General features: G+C 48.2%; 1 protein-coding gene across 5 annotated transcripts in view; it reads right to left on the bottom strand.

Annotated features, from left to right (window-relative positions):
- KIAA1671 (KIAA1671 ortholog) overlaps positions 1–22,928 on the bottom strand; it is a 216,437-nt gene that overhangs the window by 109,018 nt on the left and 84,491 nt on the right. The window contains exon 1 of one of the 5 annotated variants that reach the window (XM_053589242.1): positions 11,166–11,261. The exons of the other annotated variants lie outside the window; for them this stretch is intronic. Coding sequence (XP_053445217.1) covers positions 11,166–11,216 — 51 coding nt within the window. The 5' untranslated portion in view covers positions 11,217–11,261. Of the gene's footprint in view, positions 1–11,165; positions 11,262–22,928 lie in introns of those variants that run through there. 5 annotated transcript variants of the gene reach the window in all.

Below are 22,928 nucleotides of genomic sequence, written 5' to 3'. Positions count from 1 at the left end.
AAGTATAGTTCAGCGCTACTGCCAAGAGCTAGTTCTTGTGTGCATGTGATAACTGCACAGTGCTTATGGCTGCTTCATTCTGTTACTTTACAACTAGGAGCCATTGCATTTATTGAATGTCCCTGAGTAAGTGTAAGTTACCAGTTGTGATTTTATACATAAAGGCCAGAAGCTAGCTTAGGCAGTCATGATTTATTATATGCATTACTTACTGAAGAATACCTGAAATAATCGTGTAACTGCTTTGGATATCCATCTGTTTCAGTAAATGGATAATTTGTCATTAAACTTGTGTTTGAACCATGAATTTCCCTTTATGTTTCAAAAGACTTGCAGCAAATAAAAACTGGGAACATTTAATGTGCATATATGTACTAAACACCCATATATATTTGTGATTAAAATGGGAGAAATCTTGCTAATTATATGTCACAGAAGAGCAAAATGCTATTCAAATTTGTACCTCTCTTTACTGTAAGGCATAGAGAATGCATAACGGTTTTCCTTGATTTGCCCATACAATTGGTAATGGGTAATAACTTAATAGATGTGTGTGATATAAAAGTAGTATATCCTGTTCTACCACTTGATGTTATCCCTTCCCTTTTCTGCAAAGGTACTATTGGCTGGAAGAAAAACATTTTGGTTAGCTTTGTATGACAGTATTTCCTGATATAGTTATTCTATAAAAATTGGTTTTATAATCATGAGTGGAAAAGGGCAGGTTGAATCGAGTTGACTGAATCTTTTTTTTTTTTTTCGGTAGAGATAGAGTCTCACTTTATCACCCTGGTAGAGTGCCGTGGCGTCACATAGCTCACAGCAACCTCCAACTCCTGGGCTTAAGCGATTCTTTTGCCTCAGCCTCCCAAGTAGCTGGGACTATAGGCACCCAACACAATGCCTGGCTATTTTTTTTGTTATTGCAGTTTGGCCCAGTTTGGCTGGGGCCAGGTTTGAACCCGCCACCCTCGCCATATGGGGCCGGCGCCCTGCCAGCTGAGGCACAGGCGCCGCCCAGAGGTGACTGAATCTTAAGCTGAGTGCACCTCCTGCCATGGCTGTTCCTTCAACTGAGTGCTGCACATCATGGGCTCTGCCTGTGAGAGAAAAATCCAGGTGCTTGGTGTCCCTGCATGACATGGAATTTTGCATGTAGATCAATTTAAAATGTACCTCTTGTTTACATAATTTGCATAATTTTAAAAGACAATGTTGCCAAACTTTGGAAATGTTAATATTCAAACTGAAAATCTCCACTTCATGTAACATCTTCCTCTGCTTTATAATCCCAGCCAGTGGTTTAATCTGTTCCAGTGTCAACTGCCATGTGCTCTGCTTCAAGGGGGAACCTAGTCTTTTGTGAATTTTTTGTACGTTAGTATTTGTTACAAATATTTTAGCAAATGCTTTCTATTTCTCTTGCTTGTGCGTATCTTGGCTGGCGTTACAGAAAAATAGTGCAGACATTATTTCGTTACTGGGGAATGGGTTTGTTTCCTTTTCTTTCTTTCTTGTTTTAGTTTGTGTGTGGGTTGGGTAGGAGAGGGGTGGTTTATGTTGAATGTTTAGTTTTTCTTCTGCATGGTACATCATGTTGTGGGATCTTTAGAAAAGTTCATACTGTATGAATAGGAAAACAAAATATTTGAAACTTGAAAAAAAAAGTCTTAAGCCACCAAAAAAAAAAAAAAAAAAAAAAAAAATAAGTGAGAGCCAAGCGTTGGTTTTGCATTGTCACAAAGAGCAACTTCACAGACACTGGACGCTCAGCAATTGGAGGGTGGGAAGAGTGTATGGGATGAAAATTTGCCAATAGGGTGCAGCATGTACTAGTCAGGTGACAGGTCTACTACTAACAGCCTAGACATCTTACACCACGTAATTCTCTATATAACAAAAACCCTTTGTACCCCCAACTCAACTTAAATTTAAGAGAAAAAAAAATTACTAGAAAAGTGATTGCTCAGTAAGAACAACTTGCATTGTCTTTCAAGTTCTCTGATAAAATCACTCATCAAATAAACTTCCATGAACATAATAAGGGGCGGGGTGGGTGGGGGCTGTCCATAAGGCAATCTACTGGGACGGCGCGCCCTCTAGCGCCTAAATCTGGAAATCATCCTGCCAACAAGATAGGCAGTAACTTAAAAGCGTGAGTCTGACTGTAATACTCCTGGGAAGGAATGTAAGAAAACAGCAGTTCCCCTTCATTAAGTGCCTACTGTATGCCAGATGCTGTCCCTGAGGGTCTCCACAATGAGATTTTCACATGACTCACATTTTAAAAAGGGGGATTTCTCATCTTCAAATGAGAAAACATGTTCAAACATATAAAGCCACCTGCTCAAGGTCACAAAGCAGAGAAGGCTGGATTCGAATCTGGCTCTGTCAGACCCCAAAACTTTCAATTGGGAAGACTGTGCACAAGAGCGAAATCTAAGGAAAATCCAGTCTGGTCCTCCATTAATACCAATGGAGAAAGTGAGGCCCAGAGAAGGCAATTAATTGCTCAGGGTCACACAGCACTTGCCCTCTGCACCCTGACTCCTGGTCCCCAGATGTATTTTTCTACTTTGCATTTATTATCGCTTTAAGTTGCAGGACCGTTATATCTCTTTTCACTGCTTTGAGCCCTAGAATGTCTGAAACCCAGCAAGGACTATTGCCTGAAGGACCTCCATCTGAGAGCACGGTTTGCTTCAGCCCACCAGCTCAGAGCTCCCAACTGCATGGAAGTGGAGTTCCAGGCCTAGGGAGCCATCGGCAACACCTGGTTCTCTTTTCTTTTTTTTTTTTTTTTGTAGAGACAGAGTCTCACTTTCTGGCCCTCGGTAGAGTGCCGTGGCCTCACACAGCTCACAGCAACCTCCAACTCCTGGGCTTAAGCGATTCTCTTGCCTCAGCCTCCCGAGTAGCTGGGACTACAGGCACCCGCCACAGCGCCCAGCTATTTTTTGGTTGCAGTTTGGCCGGGGCCGGGCTCGAACCCGCCACCCTTGGTATATGGGGCCTGGGGCCGGCGCCCTACTGACTGAGCCACAGGCGCCGCCCCTCTTTTCTTTTTTTTGAAACAGAGTCTTTCTATGTCCCCCTCGGTAGAGTGCCATGGCGTTACAGCTCACGGTGACCTCAAACTCCTGGGCTTAAGCGATTCTCTTGCCTCAGCCTCCCAAGTAGCTGGGAAAAGAGGTGTCCACATAATACCCGGCTATTTTTTTGTTGTAGTTGTTATTGTTGTTTGGCAGGCCCAGGCCAGGTTCAAACCCACCAGCCCCGACACTGAGCTACAGGTGTCAAGCTTCTTTTCATTGTTGTAAGAAAAGAAATATATTTTATACATGTCAAGGATCCCGTGGACAAATAGGTAGGGCAGACTTTTTGTGGAAAGGCGGGAAGTGCTGAGAGGAGCTGACCTGGCTCCAGCTGAACTCACAGCCTCTTGTGGAAATTGCCAGGGCTGCTCCTGCCTGTGACTCAGAACCAGTGGGGAATGCCCAAGGGGCTGAACAACATAGACTTGGTGCATTAGTCCTTGTGGCAGGCCTTTTTAAATTGCCACCTGACCACCCCAAGAGCCCTAAGACATGAGCAAGGCAAGAATTTCCCTTCCCTTGTACAGAAGGAGAAAGCAAGATATGGGATGGTGGGTAGTGGACGGGGGATGTATGCTGACAGTGGGTGTCCAGAAGACATTTCAAACTCAACCCCAAGTCCAAACCTGAATCCGGATCTGCCCGGCCTCTGAAGTTTTCCCAATGAAAGCTGATGACAGCTCCATCCTTCCGGCTGTCAGCCCCAAATCTTTAGCATCATGTTTCTCTTCTCCTATTATCCCACCCCATATCCAACCCATCAGCAAATCCTGGGGCTGGGACTTCCTAGTAGACCCAGACCCTATCCACTTCTCACCACCTCCTCTCTTGCCCTGGTCTGAGCCACCACTGCCTCCCCACATAGACAACCGAAGTGGCTCCTCACTAACCTCCCTGCTTGAGTCTGTTTCCTACACACCAGCCAGAGGGATCCCTCCAAAGCCCAAGTTGGACCATGTCACTCCAATTCAAAGGGACACTCCTCTATGGCTCTAGCACCCTCAGAGCATGAGGCAAAGTCCCTAGCGTGACTGAAGGCCCCGTCACCTCCTGACCTCAGTGCCGACTCGCTCCCCTCACCCAATGTGCTCCAGGCACACTGGCCTCCTTCCTCTTCAGCAAGTGTGCCATGCACACTCTGACCTTGGGGCCTTTGCACTGGCTGTTTCCTCTTCCATCCAAGTTCCCTGGCCTATTCCTCTCCCTTTTCCAAAGTCTCTGTTCATAAGTCACCTTCTTGGGGAGGCCTCTGGACACTTTTTATCTGCTTCCTTCCTTCTTTTCTTGGAACACCCCACCTCCTGACATACTATACACCATTCTTATGTACATTGTTTATTACTTGAACACTCTGCAAGAATGAAAGTCCCTGAGGCAGGGATCTTGGCTGTTTTGTTCACCATCGTATCCCAAACACTTATAATAGGCCCAGCCCTCGAGACAGAATTGAATTGAGGATTCGTCAGGAATCTAGACTGGCACCAGCTATAGCCACTTACCTGCACCTACTGTGTACCTGGCTTTGTTGGCATGGCTTCCTTGAATCCTTGGGACAACCCACAACGAAGCTGCTATCCTTATTTCTACTCTACAGATGGCAAAACTGAGTTTATGAGAGGTTAAGAGGTTTGCTTGAGCCCCACATTGACTGGCCCAGTGGGGATTTGGGAAGCCAGGAGGGCCTGACTCCAAAACGCTGCTTTCTTCTCCCGAACTGGGCCCTAAAAAGGCACCCACAGCTCAAGTCAGACAAAAACCTCTCATGACGCAAACCGTCCCATGGCCCAAACCTCAGGCCCAACTGAAACAGCACAAAAATAGCCAGTTCTTCTATTTCAGCCACAGACGTTGCTAAGCCAAAGCCAAACAAGACCCTTAGCACAAACTGGAGCTGCCAAGATCTGAGACTTGGGAGCTATTCTTACAAATAACAACAAGGGCAATGGCTACTATTTAGGGGCACGGACAGAACACCCTCGATAGGCCATTTATCCCCTTCTGATAAACGGGTCAGCTGGGTGGGCTATCAGCTCACATCTACTGAGTTCCTACTGTGTGCCAGGAACTGGGCCAGAGGCTGGGGGTTCAGTCATAAGCAACTTTCCTGACTAATGCAAGCTATGGGGTGCCATCAAATTAGCTTTGGAGTCAGACTTCCCAAGTTCAAATCCCAGCTCTGGCCCTGACTGGCTGTTTTGGGTAGTTGGCTTTCCAGAGTCCCAGTTTCTTCCTTTTTTTAATCTGTTAAAGTAAAAATCACATCTACCTCTCCGGGCTGTTGTGAAAACTAATTGAGATGCCACATGAGGAAGTACTTAGAGTGAAAGAGAATACAGATTGTTTCATGACAATTATTATTACTAGAGGTGATTATAGGCTGAGCAAGGGATATAGCTAAGTAAACAAATAGCAAAAAAGCCTGGGGAGAAAACAGCCAAACTAACCTCATTTAGACATTTTTTCCATCAAAACAGCTGATCCTGGAGTCAAATGTGGGGACATGAAGCTCAGCAGCCACAATGAAAAACAAAGTGGTTTGGGCCGTCATTCTGGGGAAACTGAGCCAGCACCACAGAAACTACGTGGGGGGGTCTGTAAGGTGGGGCGCCTGCACCAACAGCACAGGAAGACGGTTCTTCGTGTGGGCCTCCATGCTGCCTGGCACCTCCCTGAACAGGCTGTCAGAAACCCCTGCCAGGTCTCACACCCCACAGGCCACTGTTGCTTCAAAGCCACCAGATGATCTGTGACACCCCAGCAGTTCCCATTACACTTAAACCATCCCCTTTGCTATGGGTGACACAAAATAGCAGAAGCCTGTCCAGAGCCAGCCTCACTGGCCTTAAGGAGGGCTAGAAAGGCAGCTGGGGAAAGCAAAGGGCAGGAAGTAGGGCTTTATATCACAGCCTTCCCCGATGCCCCCAAAAGAAACACAATGCTGCGCGCCCACCCTAAGTGCAGTCCTTTGCCAAAGATACAAATGCCCTTTGTCTTAGCTAATTTTCAGCACAGTCCTGCAAGGTGAGGCTGACTTCCTCCACTTACTGATAGAGAAACTGAGGCCCAGAGCAAGATATGACTTGCTAAAGCCACATAGCCAGTGAGAAGCAGAGCAGGGTCCCAGGTCAGGGCTGTCTCTCTGCAGAGCTCTGCTTGGCCCAGTGCAACATCGTTCTGTAACCCATTCCCTTGCAAAGACTGACATGCATAAGAAACTTCCCTACAGGCTGGCAAATCATCTCAATTCCTGGGCCTTAGTTTCCCTGTTGAAACCAAAAGATCAGACTCTATGAAGTAGTTAAAATGATATAGAGGCAGATCTGGGTCGAAATACAGGCTGAAGTACTTCCTAGTTGGGGACCTTGGATGAGTTGCCTAAACTCTCCAGGCCTCGATTTCCCTAACAGCAAAATGGGGATAATAATGAGATCTACCCACAGGGGTTCTGGTTAGGATATTATGAGACACCATGAAAAGCACTTCCTATAGGCCTAGGACTTTGAGAATGCTCAGTAGGAACAGAGGTGGTGATGGTGACTACCCTTATTATGAACTATTATTATTACTGCTGGAATTGACGTCACCAAGCAACCAGCTTGATGCAATGCCCCAGCAAGGCCACAGGCCTTGGGCCCATCTGGCCAGGTTATCTCAGCAACAAAGACGATTAAGTAACTTAGAACAGCCATGGCAGAGGCGGCCACCAGCTATAGTTACTAATGATTTGAAGTAGAAACTTAATCTCCCTCCCCCATTTCCCAGCTGATGCTGGGCCACCACAGGGCTCAACAGTGAGGGTGGTTTCTCCCTCCACAGAACAGAAACACAGCTACCAAAAGGTCTCAGGCCACCAAGAGGAAGCTACCAACATCCGATCAACAAATGACAACTTCACAGCCAACCTGCTGCAGCCCACAGTTGGCCTCACTTCTGAGAAGCTGACGTATGTAGGACAGGACCTGAATGACTAAAGATGGAAGGCTGCGAATGCCTGTGCATGTGGTAAACACCTGGGAAGACACCGAAATGTCTGACCACAGGGAGTCAGCTAGAAAACCAAAGCTGAGGACATGTGGGAATATGAAGCATCACATTTACAAGACATTTCTAAATGGCCTGGCAGATGTTTGTGCCATCAGTGAGCATAAAAAACATGCACAGTCAACACTCTTTCACTTGCTCGGGGGCAGGTAGAAGCCTGATAGTGCATGAAACTTCAAGGGGTGAAATGCAGTGTGGGATCCTGGAACAGAAAGAGGACCTTAGTGAACAAAACTGGTGGAAGCTGAATAAAACAGGGTTTCTCAGCCTTGGCGAGAGGGACGTTTTGGCTGAGATCATTCTTGGTGGTGTTGAGGCAGGGTTGTACTGTGTGCACCAGAGCACACTGCGAAGCATCCCTGACCCCCCACTTAATTTCTTACTTTGGTTGAATGAACCATCATTATTCAGTGGGAAGATGCTGACATTAGGGGAACTGGGTGAAAGATATACAGAAATTCCTTCTACTATCTCTGCAATTTTTCTCTAAACCTAAAAGTATTCTAAAAATAAGTCATTATGGAAAACAGTACAAAAGTTTCTCAAAAAATTGAAAGTAGACCTGGCCATTTCTTTCTGGGCACATAAGCAGAGGACATGAAATCAGCACTCCATAGACTCATCTACACTCGTGTTCGCAGCTATATTGTTCACAACAGCCGGGTTATGGGAACAATCTAAGTGTCCAGCAACAGATGAATGCATAAGGAAATTGTGGCCTGTCTACACACAGTGGAGCAATAGTCAGCCTTGGAAAAGCAGAAGGTCCTGTCATTTGCAACAATGTGAGTCAACCTTGAGGGACATTATGCTAAGTGACATAAGCCAGACAGGCACAGAAAGACAAATACTGTATGATTTCACTTAGTATCTGGAATCTAAAAAAGTCAAATACATAGAAATAGAGAGTAGAACAGCAGCTACCAGAGACAAGCAGGTGGCAGGGGAGTGGTGGGGTGGGGGGTGAAAGATGCTGCTCAAGTGGTACAAAGTTGCAGTTATAAAGAATGAATATGGGCCGCACCTGTGGCTCAGTGAGCAGGGCACGGGCCCCATATACCAAGGGTGGTGGGTTCAAACCCAGCCCCAGCCAAACTGCAACAACAAAAAAAATAGCCGGGCGTTGTGGCGGGTGCCTGTAGTCCCAGCTACTCGGGAGGCTGAGGCAAGAGAATCGCTTAAGCCCAGGAGTTGGAGGTTGCTGTGAGCTGTGTGAGGCCACGGCACTCTACCGAGGGCCATAAAGTGAGACTCTGTCTCTACAAAAAAAATAAATAAATAAATAAATAAAAAATAAGAATGAATATGTTCAGAGATACGATACGTCGAGTATAGTTTATAGTACCATAAACTAGAAACTTGCCAACAGAGTGGATTCCAGGTGCTCCCTACCATCTAACTATGTGAGGACATAGCTACATTACTTTGCTCAACTGTAGCACAATTTCACTACATATGTGCATATCAACACATCAAGTCGTATACTTTATATATGTACAGCATTTTTTTTTTGTAGAGACAGAGTCTCACTGTACTGCCCTTGGGTAGAGTGCCGTGGCGTCACACGGCTCACAGCAACCTCTAACTCTTGGGCTTACGCGATTCTCTTGCCTCAGCCTCCCGAGCAGCTGGGACTACAGGCGCCCGCCGCAACGCCCGGCTATTTTTTGGTTGCAGTTCAGCTGGGGCTGGGTTTGAACCTGCCATTTTTAAAGTTTATTAGTGTAACGGGATGAGGAATGTTGCAGGTTGGGGGGCAATGTTCTAGACAGACTGGTCAAGGAAGAACGTAGTGAAGAGATGGCAGTACCCAGCACAGAGGCCATGAGGAGAGCCAGACACCCTCACCTTGACTCTCTCTGTGCAACAGCTAGTAGTTAGTCGGTCACTCTGAATCTGACAGTGGCTTCCTGGGAAACAGGAGAAGCTAACATTCTCTGAGCAGCCTTCAGGTTTCACAAACAAGCTAGAGATTTCATAGGAATCGTCCCAACAAGTAAATGAGGAAGGTGCTGTGTCCTCATCTGCAAGAAGCTGAGTTAAGGAAGCTGAAGTGATCAGCCCAAGGCCACACAGCTTCATCACAATTGAGTTAAGGAAGCTTTCCAGCTGAACATCATAGGCACAAAGCCTAACCCAAGACCCCAGTCTTGTTACACGTGTACCAGGCTGTCTTCTGTGACTTGGAAGGACAGAGCAATTGTGGGTAATTTGCAAAGCCAGCAGCAAGCCCACTTGGCTCCTCAGTTCTCCAGCAAAGGCAGGCAATTAGCTGTGGTTCTGTCTCCTCTACAAAGTTCCTGCAGCTCAAGGCTGAGAACATCCTCACCCCTTCCCCCTCCCACCAGCCAGGAGGGGCTTATCCCCATTCCTAGACCCTGCCAGGTACTCTCCTTCTTTTCCACACCCACCCAGCCCTTTGCACATGCTGTTCCCTCTGCCTAGCATAACCTTCCCTCTATGTATCCTCCAGTGCCCAGCTTCCTTAGGGAGGCTCTCCTGGACCCCGCACCCCCTCAACACCATTTCCCCTGGAGCACTATGCACCATCCCTGGCATAAAACACATGTAGTCTCTGTTCCAGGCCCTTGGATAAAGTCCTTGTCTCCTTTAGACTGTAAGTTCCACTGGTCAGGGAACCATATTTATCTTGCTCACCCTGTATTCTGAGTACCTGACCCTACCTCCAAACTACTGCTGGTGTGTTTTGTATGAAACAGAAGACCATGGGTGTCAGTTTGCGCCCATACCCACCTTTAAGTTCATAGGGAGGTGGACTGTGTCTGAGTAATCTCTGCAACCCCAGCCCTGAGCCCAGACTCTGACATACAGCCAAGTACATCAGGATCATCGGGACCCTGTGGACCCAGAATTCAGAGATACAAATGATTATGGGAGACTTGTCATCTTTCTGCTCTCCTGAATTTCAAAGTTTTCTACCCTATATATATATTATTTCTGCAATACCCTCCCCCAAATCAATGAATGTAGCCTTAAATTTACTATATGAGAATGAACAAATGCCAATAATCAAAGGATATGAACTAAGAAAGTCTCTTTTCTTTCAATTGCCCTTGGGTGTGGTGGGGGGATCTCAGAAGGGAGGGAAGACACCACGGGAGAGGCGCTGAAAGACATTGTTTCCTAAAGTTGTATTTTTAGGAGCTCTGGAAAATTCCTTGGGTGAGAAGGCATCTGAAGTATTTGCAAACATTCAGCAAGGGGAAAAATTCTATCTCCCAAGACTTTCCCCTGATGGGCATTCTCAACCCAGTGGCAAACATTCTGGATAATTCTGAGACCAGCCAGACCATGACAATTCCTTGATAAGCCCCTTTTGTTTCACAGAGCCCTGAGGACTATCACATAACCCACAATCACCTATGCCCACCCCTTAGTTTCACAATTGAGGAAATGGGACCTCAGAGAGGGGAAGCAACTTGCTCAGGGACACACAGCACATCAGTCTCAAGAGTCAAAACAAGATTTGAAAAGCACTTCATGTCCTGCAAAGCACTTCCAACACACAGGCTCCTGACCATGGCATTTCACCAGAAAAAAGTTTTGACTTTTTTCTCTTCTATATAGAGGAATGAAAATGAACGCGATGTGGGAGTTCTGAGTTTTACTTTTGCTGAGTAAGTTCAGTAAAAAGGAAAACAAAATCTATTACTTTCATAAAAGTAATGAGAGGCATTTTTACAAGGTCACACACACAAAGGCAAGAGGGATATAATTACAGAATAAAGAATAGTCCTTTAAATCACTTTCCGAAATGTCACTTTCCAAAAAACTTACTAACATAGTTGTTTTCCTCGGGACTTCTGAGTGCTCTCTGGGACCACTGACACGCAGTCCTATTCAGGACTCTGAGCTCTTCCTAGCTCCCAAACAACATGCTTTCCTCCTTTCCCCAACACTCCCTCCCCTTGTAACCACCACCATTTCTCAAAGAAACAAGAGACACTGCTAACCAGACAGAGCAAAAATGCAAAGTTGGCAAGAAGCAGGAGAAGAGTCTGCGCTCACCCAGAGGTACTGCAAGAGCTTCCACAAGCTGGGGCAGTAGTAATACTCCATTTCTGGTGCCCACGGGTTATGCTGTGAGCACTGTAGACACTTCCAGTTTTCCTCTGGAGGGGGAGGCTCTTCCCACTCAGCTTGTCATGCCGGAGTCAAGTTCAAGGCAGCATGAATCATTCAGAGGCTGGCTCTTGGCCAGGGGACCAGGCAGACAGCCTGCTAATGGCCACAGCTGCCTTTGGGGAGGAGAAGTGCGGCTCAGGTCCCATGAACTCACCTAGACCATCCCATAGTGGCTTGTCTGGCTGGTCCAGGGGAATATCCTCCTGAAGCCAGTTGCCTAGACCCCCACTTCCCCTGAGAGCCCTGGGCAAGAAGATCGAAACCAATATGAAGTTCAAGAACTGAGTACGTGAGTGTGTGTGTGAGAAAGGTGAATGCGTGTGCTTCTAGGTGTTTGTACGTGTGTGCAAGTGTGTGTGAATTGGTGTGTATAAGTGTTTTGTCTGTGTCTTATGCATGTGTGTGACTATGAGTGGATACAAGTGTGTCACACGTGTGAGTGAATGTTGTGTGGTTCCTCCTCCCCCAAACCACATGCCGAGGGGGGGGGATCCCCCACTCCCCATCAGGAAGGAAATAAATCAACTCAGGACAGCATCAGTTCACACAGGCCCCTCTGACCTGAGTATAGTCCCTTTGGACCTCGGCTGGCTTCTGCAGCCCCATGGAAAGTGGGCTTGGTTATCTCTATTTTACACAAGGGAAACTGAGACCCAGAGAAAGTAAGCAATTTAGCCCAGGTCATGTGCCAAGTCAATAACCACGCCAAGGCTGGGAAAAGACCCCCCCCATATTCGTGGACGACCTGCTCAGCGAGGGACCAGCTCCCAGAGTCACCAGTTGCTGCTCCCATTGGGGTTAGGAGAGCTTTGGTTATAAGAGATAAAGGGTTTTAAGAGATTAAAAATGCAAATTGTAGCACACATAGGACCAGCCTGAGGGAACGTCTCTTGGATGTTTCCTTCAAAAGAGCATGACTTTGGCAACCTGCCCCACCTTCCTGCACCTCAGTCACCCCTTCTATAAAATGGGATAGACTGTCCCTATGTTTCAGAATTTGGGGGATTTGACGTGGTAGAATACCAAAACATCTAGTTAAGTTCTCATGGTTGAAATGTCCGAGGAGAAAACTGAAGCTCAGAGGGACACAAAGAATTGCCTGAGGGGACCAGCTACTGAACAGGGAAGTGGTAACTCTAATCCTGGGGGCCCCTACTCAACACCAGCTCTCACGAGCTAGATTGTAACTCAGACTGGAATTAGGGCACTCAGTGGTGGCTGCTGAGGCAGGTCCACTGGGCTTCTGCAAGGAGCTGAGAGGGGCGAAGTGAGGCAGGGAGGGAGAGCACACACAGGCCCCAGCCAGAAGCTCTGCCCTCTCCCCACAAGACACCCAAGGCCCATCTGGGCTGCGTGCTTGTACATGGGCCCCACAACCCAACATCAGACACAGCAGCTAACAGGAAAACCACTTGAACAAGGGCAGGGGGTCAGCTGGGTGCAGCCGCCAAGGAAACCAGAGGTCAAGTGCAAAGCTTCTCCTGAAGCTGGCCTGTGGTTTCCCCAATTTTCAGCACCCAATGCTCAGCAGGCTCTGGATCTCAGACACTCACAGCCAGACAGTCAGCTGAGGGCTGGTTCTAGCAATGGAAAGCCAAGGACAGGCAATTCAGTCAGAAGACCGGCCCTGCCCCTTGAATGGCAGTACAGTCAGAAAGCTAAATGCCTGGGTCCTCTAGCTGGCAAACAGCACGGCTGGAGGGGTGAGTCCTGCTGCCCGGCTATACCATAAGGCAGATGATGGTGTGGTCTGAGAGGTGGGCCCTGCTAACTAGGGGGCTAACACAACAGCAGGAAATGCTGTCCTGTGACTGCCACCTGAATGACTGTCCACAGCAGAAGAGCCTGAGACAAACACCCAGGTGCTGACTGGAGCCTTCCCAAGGTCCTGTGGAGACTGCTGGGGTCAGATTATATAGTCTCCCACGGGCCTCAGGAGGAGAAGGGCCCAGAGAGAAGGGGGCTGGGAGGGGTGGAGAAGGTGCCAGAGAAACCCAGAGTGGGATGGGGAGAAGGAGGAGGCTGCGCTAAGGGAAGGAGGATGGAGGAAACATGGGAGAATCCAGAAAAAGAGAAACCAGCCAGGTGGAGAGGGAGGCGAGGATGATGAGTGCGGGGGAGACGAGGTCAGGTGGGAAGGAGCACAGGCAGAAAAGGGACAGACCCTGAGGAACTTGGAGAAAGCAAAGGGAGATGGCCGTGACAGGGCAGAGTGGCTAAGGATAAAAAGAAACATACTGAAGTCAGACCCGCAAAGTGGAAACAGAGCCACGCCCACAGAGGCAGTGAGGGTAGATAGGAACCAAAGATGCCCACTCCCAGACCCCAGGCTCCCAGCCAGAGATGGTCAGGCTCACAGAGCAGCTGGGGGAGCATGCCTGGGCCGGAGCGTTGGAGGGGGGCCAGGCTGCACAGAGCAGTGTCCTCACTTCCCTCCCTGGGAGAACCTTCTCCATGGCCAGGGCCACTGCAAGCACAAATGTGACCAAGGCCACCCACACACACAAATCACAGACACTTTTCCTGGTCCCCCACTGCTCTGTGGAGGAAATCCATACTCCATCCTCCTCCCAGCCTCACCACCTCGCATACTTCCCCCACCCTGCGAGCAGGAACCCCTGGGGCCTTTGCCCAAGTTGTTCCTCAGTCGGAAGCAGTCAGGATGGGTTAAGTGATAACCCCCAAAACATAAGTCCACCCGGAACCTGTAAATGTACCTATATCTAGAAAAGTCTTTGCAGATATAACTAAGATATAACTAAGTTAAGCATCTTGAGATGAGATCATTCTGGATTGCCCAGTGGTATGGTTTGAATGGACATGTCCCTCCAAAACACAAAGGTTAAAATGCACCCTCCCTTCCCCCCCACGCCGCACGGTGATGGTATTAAGAGGTGGGACCTTTAGGATTAGGCTATGAAGGCTCCACCTTCATTGATGGGATTAGCACTCTCACGAAAGTGCTGGAAGGAGTAAATTCCCTGCTCCCTAACCCCACCCTGTCCCCTTGCCTCTGTCACATGGGGACACCTTAACAACACCATGTATAAGTGAGCAGGCCTTCATCAGAAACCTTGACCTAGGACCTTTCAGTCACCAGAACTGTGAGAAATAAATTACTTAGTCTTGGCTATTTTGTTACAGCAGTACAGCTGTACTAAGACACTCAGACACACCTTAAACCCAGTGACAAGAGTCCTTGTGAGATAGAGAAGATGAAAACACAGAGAAGACCACGTGCAGACAGAGGCAGAGGCTGCAAGAGGCAGAGAGGCACCTCCCGAGGCCGTCCTCCTTGAGAGCCTCCCTGCCCAGAGCTGATACAGGACAGGTGGCTCCGTGGTGCCCCAGCCAGCTCAGCCCAGCTGAGCTGGAGGACCTGCCGCCTCCGCCTTGGCCGTCTTGGTGCCGTGGCAGCCGGCGGAGGAACCAGCGTGCTGGAGGGTAGGCAAGTGGGGGCCTCCCACCTCCACCGGAGGCTCCAATAGCCACAGGGGCCCAACAAATGCTGGGGAGACACGGGCACCGGTGTCTCCTTCCCCTTGCACTTATGACTGAATAGGGAACCCCCATTTCCTATGCCTAAGTCAATTTCATGTAAGTTTCCTAGGCCTCAATTCCGTGAAGGGACTGTGTCCATTCATTAATACATTCATTCACCTTGCCCCAGCGGAAAGGACTGTGTCCATTCCTTTCCTGGCCTCATCCATGCACCTATATATACTCAAGACAGAGAGGGACAGGAAAGACAGACAGAGAGAGCTTTTCTCCCTGGACTTGGGTTTTCTCTCCCTGCCAGGAGCTTTAGTGTTTTTGTATTCTTTTCTGTAAATAAATTCTGACTTAACCACTGTTCTGTGGTCCGCGGATTTATTTTTCAAATCACTGAGACGAAGAACCTGAAACTCCAGTATCAGAGCCACCACTACCCCACCCCCCTCCAGCCGTCTAAGGGAGCATAGCCCTGCTGCCACCTGCGTTTCAGACTGCTGGCCTCCAGAAGTAGAAGAGAGTCAGTTTTAAGCCAGATGGCGTGTGGTAATCTGCTGTGGCATCCCTAAAAAACAAACACAGCCTCCCTTCACCTGGCTGGCTCTTGCCCAAGTGGGGGTCTCCAGCTTGGGATCTAACTCTCCTGCCTGCCAGCAATTCCCAGCCAGACCTTCTGGGATAATCCCTCACCCTGCTGTTCCTCTTTAACCCCTCCTCGCCAGCCAGCTCCCTGAGCACCTTACTGCCAGCCTGGCTCAGTCTGGTCATGGTAGGCCCTCATATTTCGGCCTTTCAACTCAGACAATTCTTAATGATGTCACTTGTTTCTTCATTCCAAAAACAATATGTATAAAGACTCATGTAAATTTATTTATTGAGAGTGCTTAGCTTTTAGCAAAGAACTCCCTCAATGAAAACAAAAAAACAAAAGAAAAAACAATCCAGGATGGTGAGGTTGTTAAAACCACAGTCAAGAAGGAAAGCAATTCACAAAGGAAAACAGAGGCTAAAAAAAAAAAAAAAAAACTGCAGCCCCTGGGCACAGTTCTGTTGCAGTGTTGTTTCTAGGACGTAGAGAGAAGGAGAAGGTAGAGGCAATGTTTTGTTTTATTTGACTGAGTTACCAGTACTTAAGCACCAGGAGACTTGCAGCACACAGTCCTGCATTCCTGTGTGGGGAAAAGGGCAGGGGCTGCCTGGGCTGCCTGGGGACTGGCCCCGCCACATTCTTCACGCTGCCCTCAGCACAAGCATCTGAAATTATGAATGTGCAGGAGCCCTGGTAACCGGCACCCATTCCTCACATCCTCCCTATGGACCTACTGTGTGCCAGGCCCTGTGGGAGAAGCTGACGCTGAGAAAGCTGGCAGGGCCCATGCAGCTCCCCGACCAACCATCTAGGTGCATCAGCAGCCAGCAGCTTTGCTTCTTGGCTTGGCCTTCAATGCCCTTTGTCACAGGGCCACCTTCTGCTCTGGCCTAACCATTCCTCAACCACACATGAAGATGCAGCCACCTGCCAGGAGTGCCCTTTCTCCCTGTGGAAACAACCACCCTTTAAGCCCAATTACGAACAGCAGGAAGGAGTCACTGAGCCCCTCCCACCTTTGGGCACTGGGAGCCTGGCTTCTTCACAGGCTTGAGGGCTCCCCACGGGCAGGGCCAGGGTTGCAGGGCCTAGCCCCAGCCTAGTACTAAGTAGGTGCTCTGTAATTGTTCCCTGAAAAGCAGAGAATTCCCAGTTCTCTCAGCAGCAGTCTGGCTCACAGGGAAATCATCCTTGGATCTTGGCATCAATAACACACCCAGGGCAGACCTACTGTATGCACTGCCCTGTGTTGCCACCAAAGGAGGCCCACAGATGGCAAACACGTGCCCCTGTCTTTAAGCAGGTGATGATCCCCTGAACGGTCAGAGCATGACAGAATAAAAGGCTATCCAGGTAGGAAACTGAGACCCAGGGAGGGGATGACATGTCTCATAAAGCCAGTCCTGGGTACAGGGAAGGATCTGGATGCAGTCAGATTGTGTGATATTGGGCTGGTTATTTAACCTCTCTGTGCCCTAGATTCTCTGCATAAAATAAGGACAATGACAGCGCCTGCCCCATAGGTCACTAGGAGGCATGAATAAGGTAGTACATGTACAGTGCTCAGAGCCCAGGACACAGGAAGGGCTCAGAAGACCTTAGCTGTGGTATAACACCTTGTGGCATATCAAATTCAGCAACCCTGGCTGGCAGGGCAACAAAAGGAGCCCAAGCTGTGGGCCAGCCCATCACTAAGCAGGGTTATCTGCCTCAGACAAGACATCTCCCAGCCTATCCCAGGGCAGAGCCCACCCACAGGGGCCCGCAGGGGTATTACAACTGCAGAACCTTTGAAATCAATTAATACATACAATAAGAACAAAAAAAAAAAAAAAAAAGGCACACTTTTCCTCCTCTCAGTCCCTAGCCTGACCTGGTAACTACCCTCCAAGCCCCAACCGCTGTCTCCCCAATGTGGGGGGGCAGATGGGTCGGGTGGGGTCAGGTTCTAGAGGGGACCCAGCAACAAGAAGGAGCCAGCCCAGGGCTCAACACGGAAGTGCTGATGCACGCCACCACGCGGACATGCCAAGTAATGCCACACTCGGTGGAAGAAGCCAGAAGCCACAAACACAGTGACAGAAATGTCCAGGAAAGGCACGTCTGGAGAGACAGAAACCAGATTAGCACTGCCAGGGGCTGGGGCAGGGAGGATGGGGAGGGACTGTTAACAGGCACAGAGTTTCTGTCTGGGGTGATGACAATGTTCTGGAATAAAACACTGAGAGTTGGACAACTTGTAAATGTATAAATGTTATTAAATTGTACACTTAAAGCAAGTGAATTTCATAGTATGTAAATCATATCTCCGTAAGCTACTGAAGGAGGAAGACAAAGAAGGAAGAAGAGGAAAAAATGGAGGAGGAGGAGAGGCCAGTTGTGGAAAAGACTGAGGACAGAGAAGGCCCCACAGGGCATGGGTACAACCTGGCTGGAGAGTCCCCTCCCCACTCAGTTGGCTGCCCTTGATCGAGCCCTTCCAAGGAGCTAGGGGGAGAAGCTGTCAGAAGCATGGATTCACACTCAGATAGGACTAGGATCAAATCCCAACTCTGTCCCTGCCAAATGAGGCCATCCTGGATGACCTCCTTCTCCTGTCTGTGCCTTGGTTTCTTCAGACGTAAAATGAGGCTGATAATAACAATAGTGAAGATTAATTTCCCCCCTAAAGGGCTGTAGGGAGGGGAGAGGTGAGAGGATATCCAGAAAATCACCTAACAGATGGCAAGTGCTCAATCAACGAAAGCCTGAAGGTGTGGAGAGTTAGGGACATGAGTGAGTGGGGCAGGAATCTTGCCCTCAGGGAGCTCATCATCTACCAAGTACTTGGTGATAAGTTAAAGCATTGGAGCCTGCAGGGCATGGGACCTTGCAACCCAGGAGAGCTTCCTGGAGGAGGTGACATGGTGCTGAGGCTTGAAATGTGACAAAGCACTCCTCTTCCTAAGAGACCCTGAGTTCAAGTACAAGATTCAGCATCTCTAGAAATACATCTGCTAAAGTCAGAAATGCTGTTTTTATATACATAAGCCTCTCATGGGTACCATACCCCCATTACATATGTATCCCACATTCCTTTTAGAAATGAAACAAAAGCAAATTTTTGTTCTAAAAAAAGGATTTTTGCAGAAGAGAAACATCATCAGTAAAGATAAATGGGGCGGCCAGGACTGTGGAGGCTGGAGAGGACTACCCCAAGCTCAGCAGGGCAGCTGATGTCAGGCTCATAAAATAGAAATTGACCAGATGGGGAACAGAACAGAGAGACACACGTACCAAAATTAGTGAGTTGCAGAAAAAGGAAAAAGGAAAAAGGAAATCTAAATGGTCACGCGAAACTTGGATATTTTTTGAGGTTTAGAGTGAAGGTCCTAATGTAGAAGGGTCTAAAAGTGGCCTCCATCCTGCCCTCTTGTGGTCATTTCAAACACTGCGCACAGTAACTGGTGCCTTGTCTACTCTGGAAGGCAGGTTGGGTGGGGGAGGGAATGGAGAAACAGCTCTGGATTGAGCCCCACATGGGGCACCAGCCCACTATCCTGGGCCCAGGCCACATGCCTTCACTTCTCCAAGCCTCAGCATTCCATAGACCAAGATTCCATGAGATAATGCTTGTGAAACAAGGTTCTGATGTATGTTAACAGAAGGCAGCTGGGTGTGCCCTGGTCATATGGTGAGATTTCACATAAAAGTCAAGATCATCAGTTTTGCCTGAGAAGTTGGATGATCCAGCCAACCACTTTGGGCAAGGATGGGCTGGGAGGCAGCGGCACCTCTCTCTTTCCACTACATTCATCACTACATTCATCCCTTCCTGTCCTGGCTTCGGGGTGTAGCTCCAGATGCAGAATCTTAAGGCTAAGTGCCTACAAATCTGGACTCAGAGACCCTGAAGTGACCAGGGTGCCTCTGAGGGAGGCCTAGTGCTTAGGAACCACCAGATCAGAGGATTTCTGAAACAGTTTAGAGTTGGACCTTGTCCTGGGAATTCTGTCCTAAATTCTCTATTTTCTCTCTGCTCAGTGAGACCATGGGGTCCCCTCCCAGGAACTCTGTGGCAAGGACAGGCTGTCCCTGCTGCAACATCCCCTCTTCCTGGGCTACCCTTCCAGCTTCTCCACCTGTCTAGCCACTACTCACACATCAAGACCCAGCCTACACTGCACCTCCAGCCTTTCTGAACCAAGCCAAAGAAGAGCTCACCACTCCCTCCTCCCTCAGGTTAGCTAGTTGTGCACGTGTCTGCCTCCCCTACTCAGCTGCTGACTCACCCATCCTCATTCAACAAATATTTTTTGAGCATCAACTCTGTACTGACAACACTGAGTAAGCAAGAGTCAAGAGCCCTACAATCCAGCAGTTCTCATTTGGCAGGGGGTGGGATGGGGGGGTACCAGACAAGAAATATGCAAACAGAGCCTCAGCTCTGATAGGGGAAGATAACGCCCAAAGCCATGGTGTGCTGGGAGGCAATGAAAGAGGCCAGGCTCTTCTACTGACATGCTGTTGAGGGAAAAGCCCCACGTGGGGTGACATTTAAGCTGACAGTCCCAGAGGAGCCCAGCCCAAGCACCAGATGATTTGAGCCCCAGCTGTTCAGAGCTCCCAGCAGAGATGAGCTGTCCCCAGGGGGGCCTGCATGCTGTCTTGACCTGCAGAATCCACCATGACTGAGGCACTCCGCTACACTACAACGGATAACTGGACCCTAGGAATTACTTCTTTACTTCTCTTCCTCCCTTTGGGCCAATAACTTGTTTTATATAAACACCGCCACCCCACACTAATGAAAGCCCCAGAGCACTGGTCCAAACTGTGTCGCATCACCCAGGGATCTCTAAAAAATAGTGGAGCCAGGAAAAATCCCACTGGATGGGGACCCTGCAGAACACCTGGCCAGGGTCTGCATGACTGGCACGTTCATCAAAAACAAGCAAAGTCGGTGCCTATGGCTCAGTGGGTTGGGCGCTGGCCCCATACACAGAGGGTGGCGGGTTCAAACCCGGCCCCGGCCAAACTGTAACAACAAAAAAATAGCCAGGTGCTGTGGCCAGCGCCTGTAGTCCCAGCTACTGGGGAGGCTGAGGCAAGAGAATTGCCTAAGCCCAGGAGTTGGAGGTTGCTGTGAGCTGTGTGACGCCACGGCACTCTACCCAGGGTGATAAAGTGAGACTCTGTCTCTACAAAATAAATAAATTAATTAATTAAATTAAATTAAATTAAAAAACAAAACAAGGAAAGTCTGAGACTATAGGCTAGATGGTATCTTACCATAGAAAATGGACATTATGTTAAACTACAGAAATGTGAATGAACTATAAACTTTAACTGATAAGAATGTATTGCTACTGGTTCATTGGTGGTAACAAACATGTCACAGTCAGGCAAGATGATGGGAAACTGGGTGTGGGCATACGAGAGCCCTCTGTGTTATCGTCTCGATTTTTCTGTAAATCCAAAACTGTACCTAAAATTAATGTCTATTTAAAAAATATCAATACCCAAGCCCTGCCTCTAAACATACCAATTTATAGAATGTGATCTAGGCATTAAGGTTTTGAAAAGCTCTCCTAGTGATCCTAATATGTGGCCAAGTCTGCAAACCACTACTGTAGAGGGGGGAAAAAAAAAAAAACCTGCCTCAAGAAGCCAGGAAGAGAGTTATAAATAGCCAGGAAGAGATTTAGAAATAGATAAAAAGGCTTTGGTTGGTTGAAACATATAGATAATAAATTCTGGGCTCTTAGACTATTTCTGAGATTTGAAGAGTAATATGGAAGGTCTTCCAAACCATCTTCTTGTGTGTGTGTGTGTGTGTGTGTGTGTGTGTGTGTGTGTGTGTGTGTGTGTGTGTGTGTGTAGGGGATGTTTGGCAGCTCATGGCTTCTACGCCAGGGTTAGCAAATATTTGACACTCATATCTCCACCCTCCCTGGCCCATGCTCTTAAAAGACATTCGTCAATTATAGCAGCATCTTTCTCTGGACCTGAATGTTGTCTCAGAGTCCTTCTCAACACACTGTACCACTCGGGAGGCTGAGGCAGGAGAATCGTGGAAGCCCAAGAGTTAGAGGTTGCTGTGAGTCCTGTGACATCACGGCACTCTACCGAAGGTGGTAAAGTGAGACTGTCTCTAAAAAAAAAAAAAAAAACCACTTAGGCATTATGATTCAAGTGGAGTTGGCACTTGAGATACAACCTATGTCCTGCCCTCACTAAGTAGGTGTTGGGTGGAGCCATCAGTTCAGTCTGTTTGTTTGTTTAGCCCCTAGGTTTCCTGTGGTCTGGAGGAAGCAGCCAATGGCAGTGCAGCTGTTGGATTCCCAGCCATGGGAGGTCCAAGCCCACAAATGAGCCCTCTCCATTTTCCCTACCAAGCCATGGTCATTCCCAGTTTCCTTTCTTTGTGCCTACAGTGACCCACCTTTTCCTCACTGGCCCAGCCCCTCACCATCTCCTCTTCTTCTGGCCTCCAATGTGTTAATCCTCCAGGCCCAGCTGACCCAGGCCAGGGAACATGCCCACCACCCCAGTGAGTCACCCCATGCCAACCCAACACCTCTCTCAGTCTACTCCCCCAGAACCACTCACTCAGAAAGTACTTTATAGCTGACCAACTATCTTCCCTCCCCTCCTATTCTGACCATGTGAGCTGGCCACAACCATAAAGATGGTGAGGATTCTTCTCATTTCCAGAAGAAGAAACCTAGGCTCCAACTGATGGAGCTGGGTCTGGAACCTGGATCTTCCACCACATCCTGAAGTGCTAAACTCACGTTTAACACAAAATGCTGCCATCAGTTGATAAGGGAAAAAGGATGGAAGACCATGCACCCCAACTAAGTTTCATCTGACCCAAGTGTTAGCAAGGGTAGGGAGCAACGGGAACCCTCGTACACTGGTAATGGAGTGCGCATAGGTACAACCACTGTGGAGCTGTATCTGGCAAAATCTACTAACAAGAAACATATCCAAGCCCTGCTACCCAGCAATCCCACCCTTGATTACACACACGACAGGTCTAAGTACTAATGGTCATTAAAAGGGAAGGGAAGGGAAGGGAAGAGCATCACTGTCTGGAATAGGCCCAAACTCAAATGTCCAGCAACAGCAAAACAAATAAACAACTGTGGGTTGCAGCATCTTCATAGAGCAGAACATAAGCAGCAACAAAAAAGTACAAATTATTGCTATATGCACCAACATGGATGGATCTCACAAATGTCAGGCTGCCAGACACAAGAGGATCCCATTTTACGATAATTAGAACAGGCAAATCAAAAACATGGCAAGAGGAGTTTGAATACGGGTCACCCGTGGGGCCTGCAGGTAACTAAGAGGGGACTTGAAGGAACTTTGTCGGAGGCCTGGAAATGCTCTGTAAACTGGAGTGGTTATGTAGGTATGTACATATGCAAAAATACACCCAGCCATACAGTTAGGATTGGATCTATGCACTTTACTGTTTGTAAATTATACATCGGAAAGAAGGAAATATGTAAAGTTTCCTAATCTGGGAAGCTCAGAGTTAAACTGAACTAAGCGTTTTTTTTCCTGGAACTGCT

This window comes from Nycticebus coucang, chromosome 4, assembly GCF_027406575.1.
Source record: "Nycticebus coucang isolate mNycCou1 chromosome 4, mNycCou1.pri, whole genome shotgun sequence".
In the NCBI taxonomy this organism is placed as follows: domain Eukaryota; kingdom Metazoa; phylum Chordata; class Mammalia; order Primates; family Lorisidae; genus Nycticebus; species Nycticebus coucang.
The sequence above is the reverse complement of the archived record's forward strand: the minus strand, read 5'-3'. Positions and strand labels throughout refer to the sequence as shown.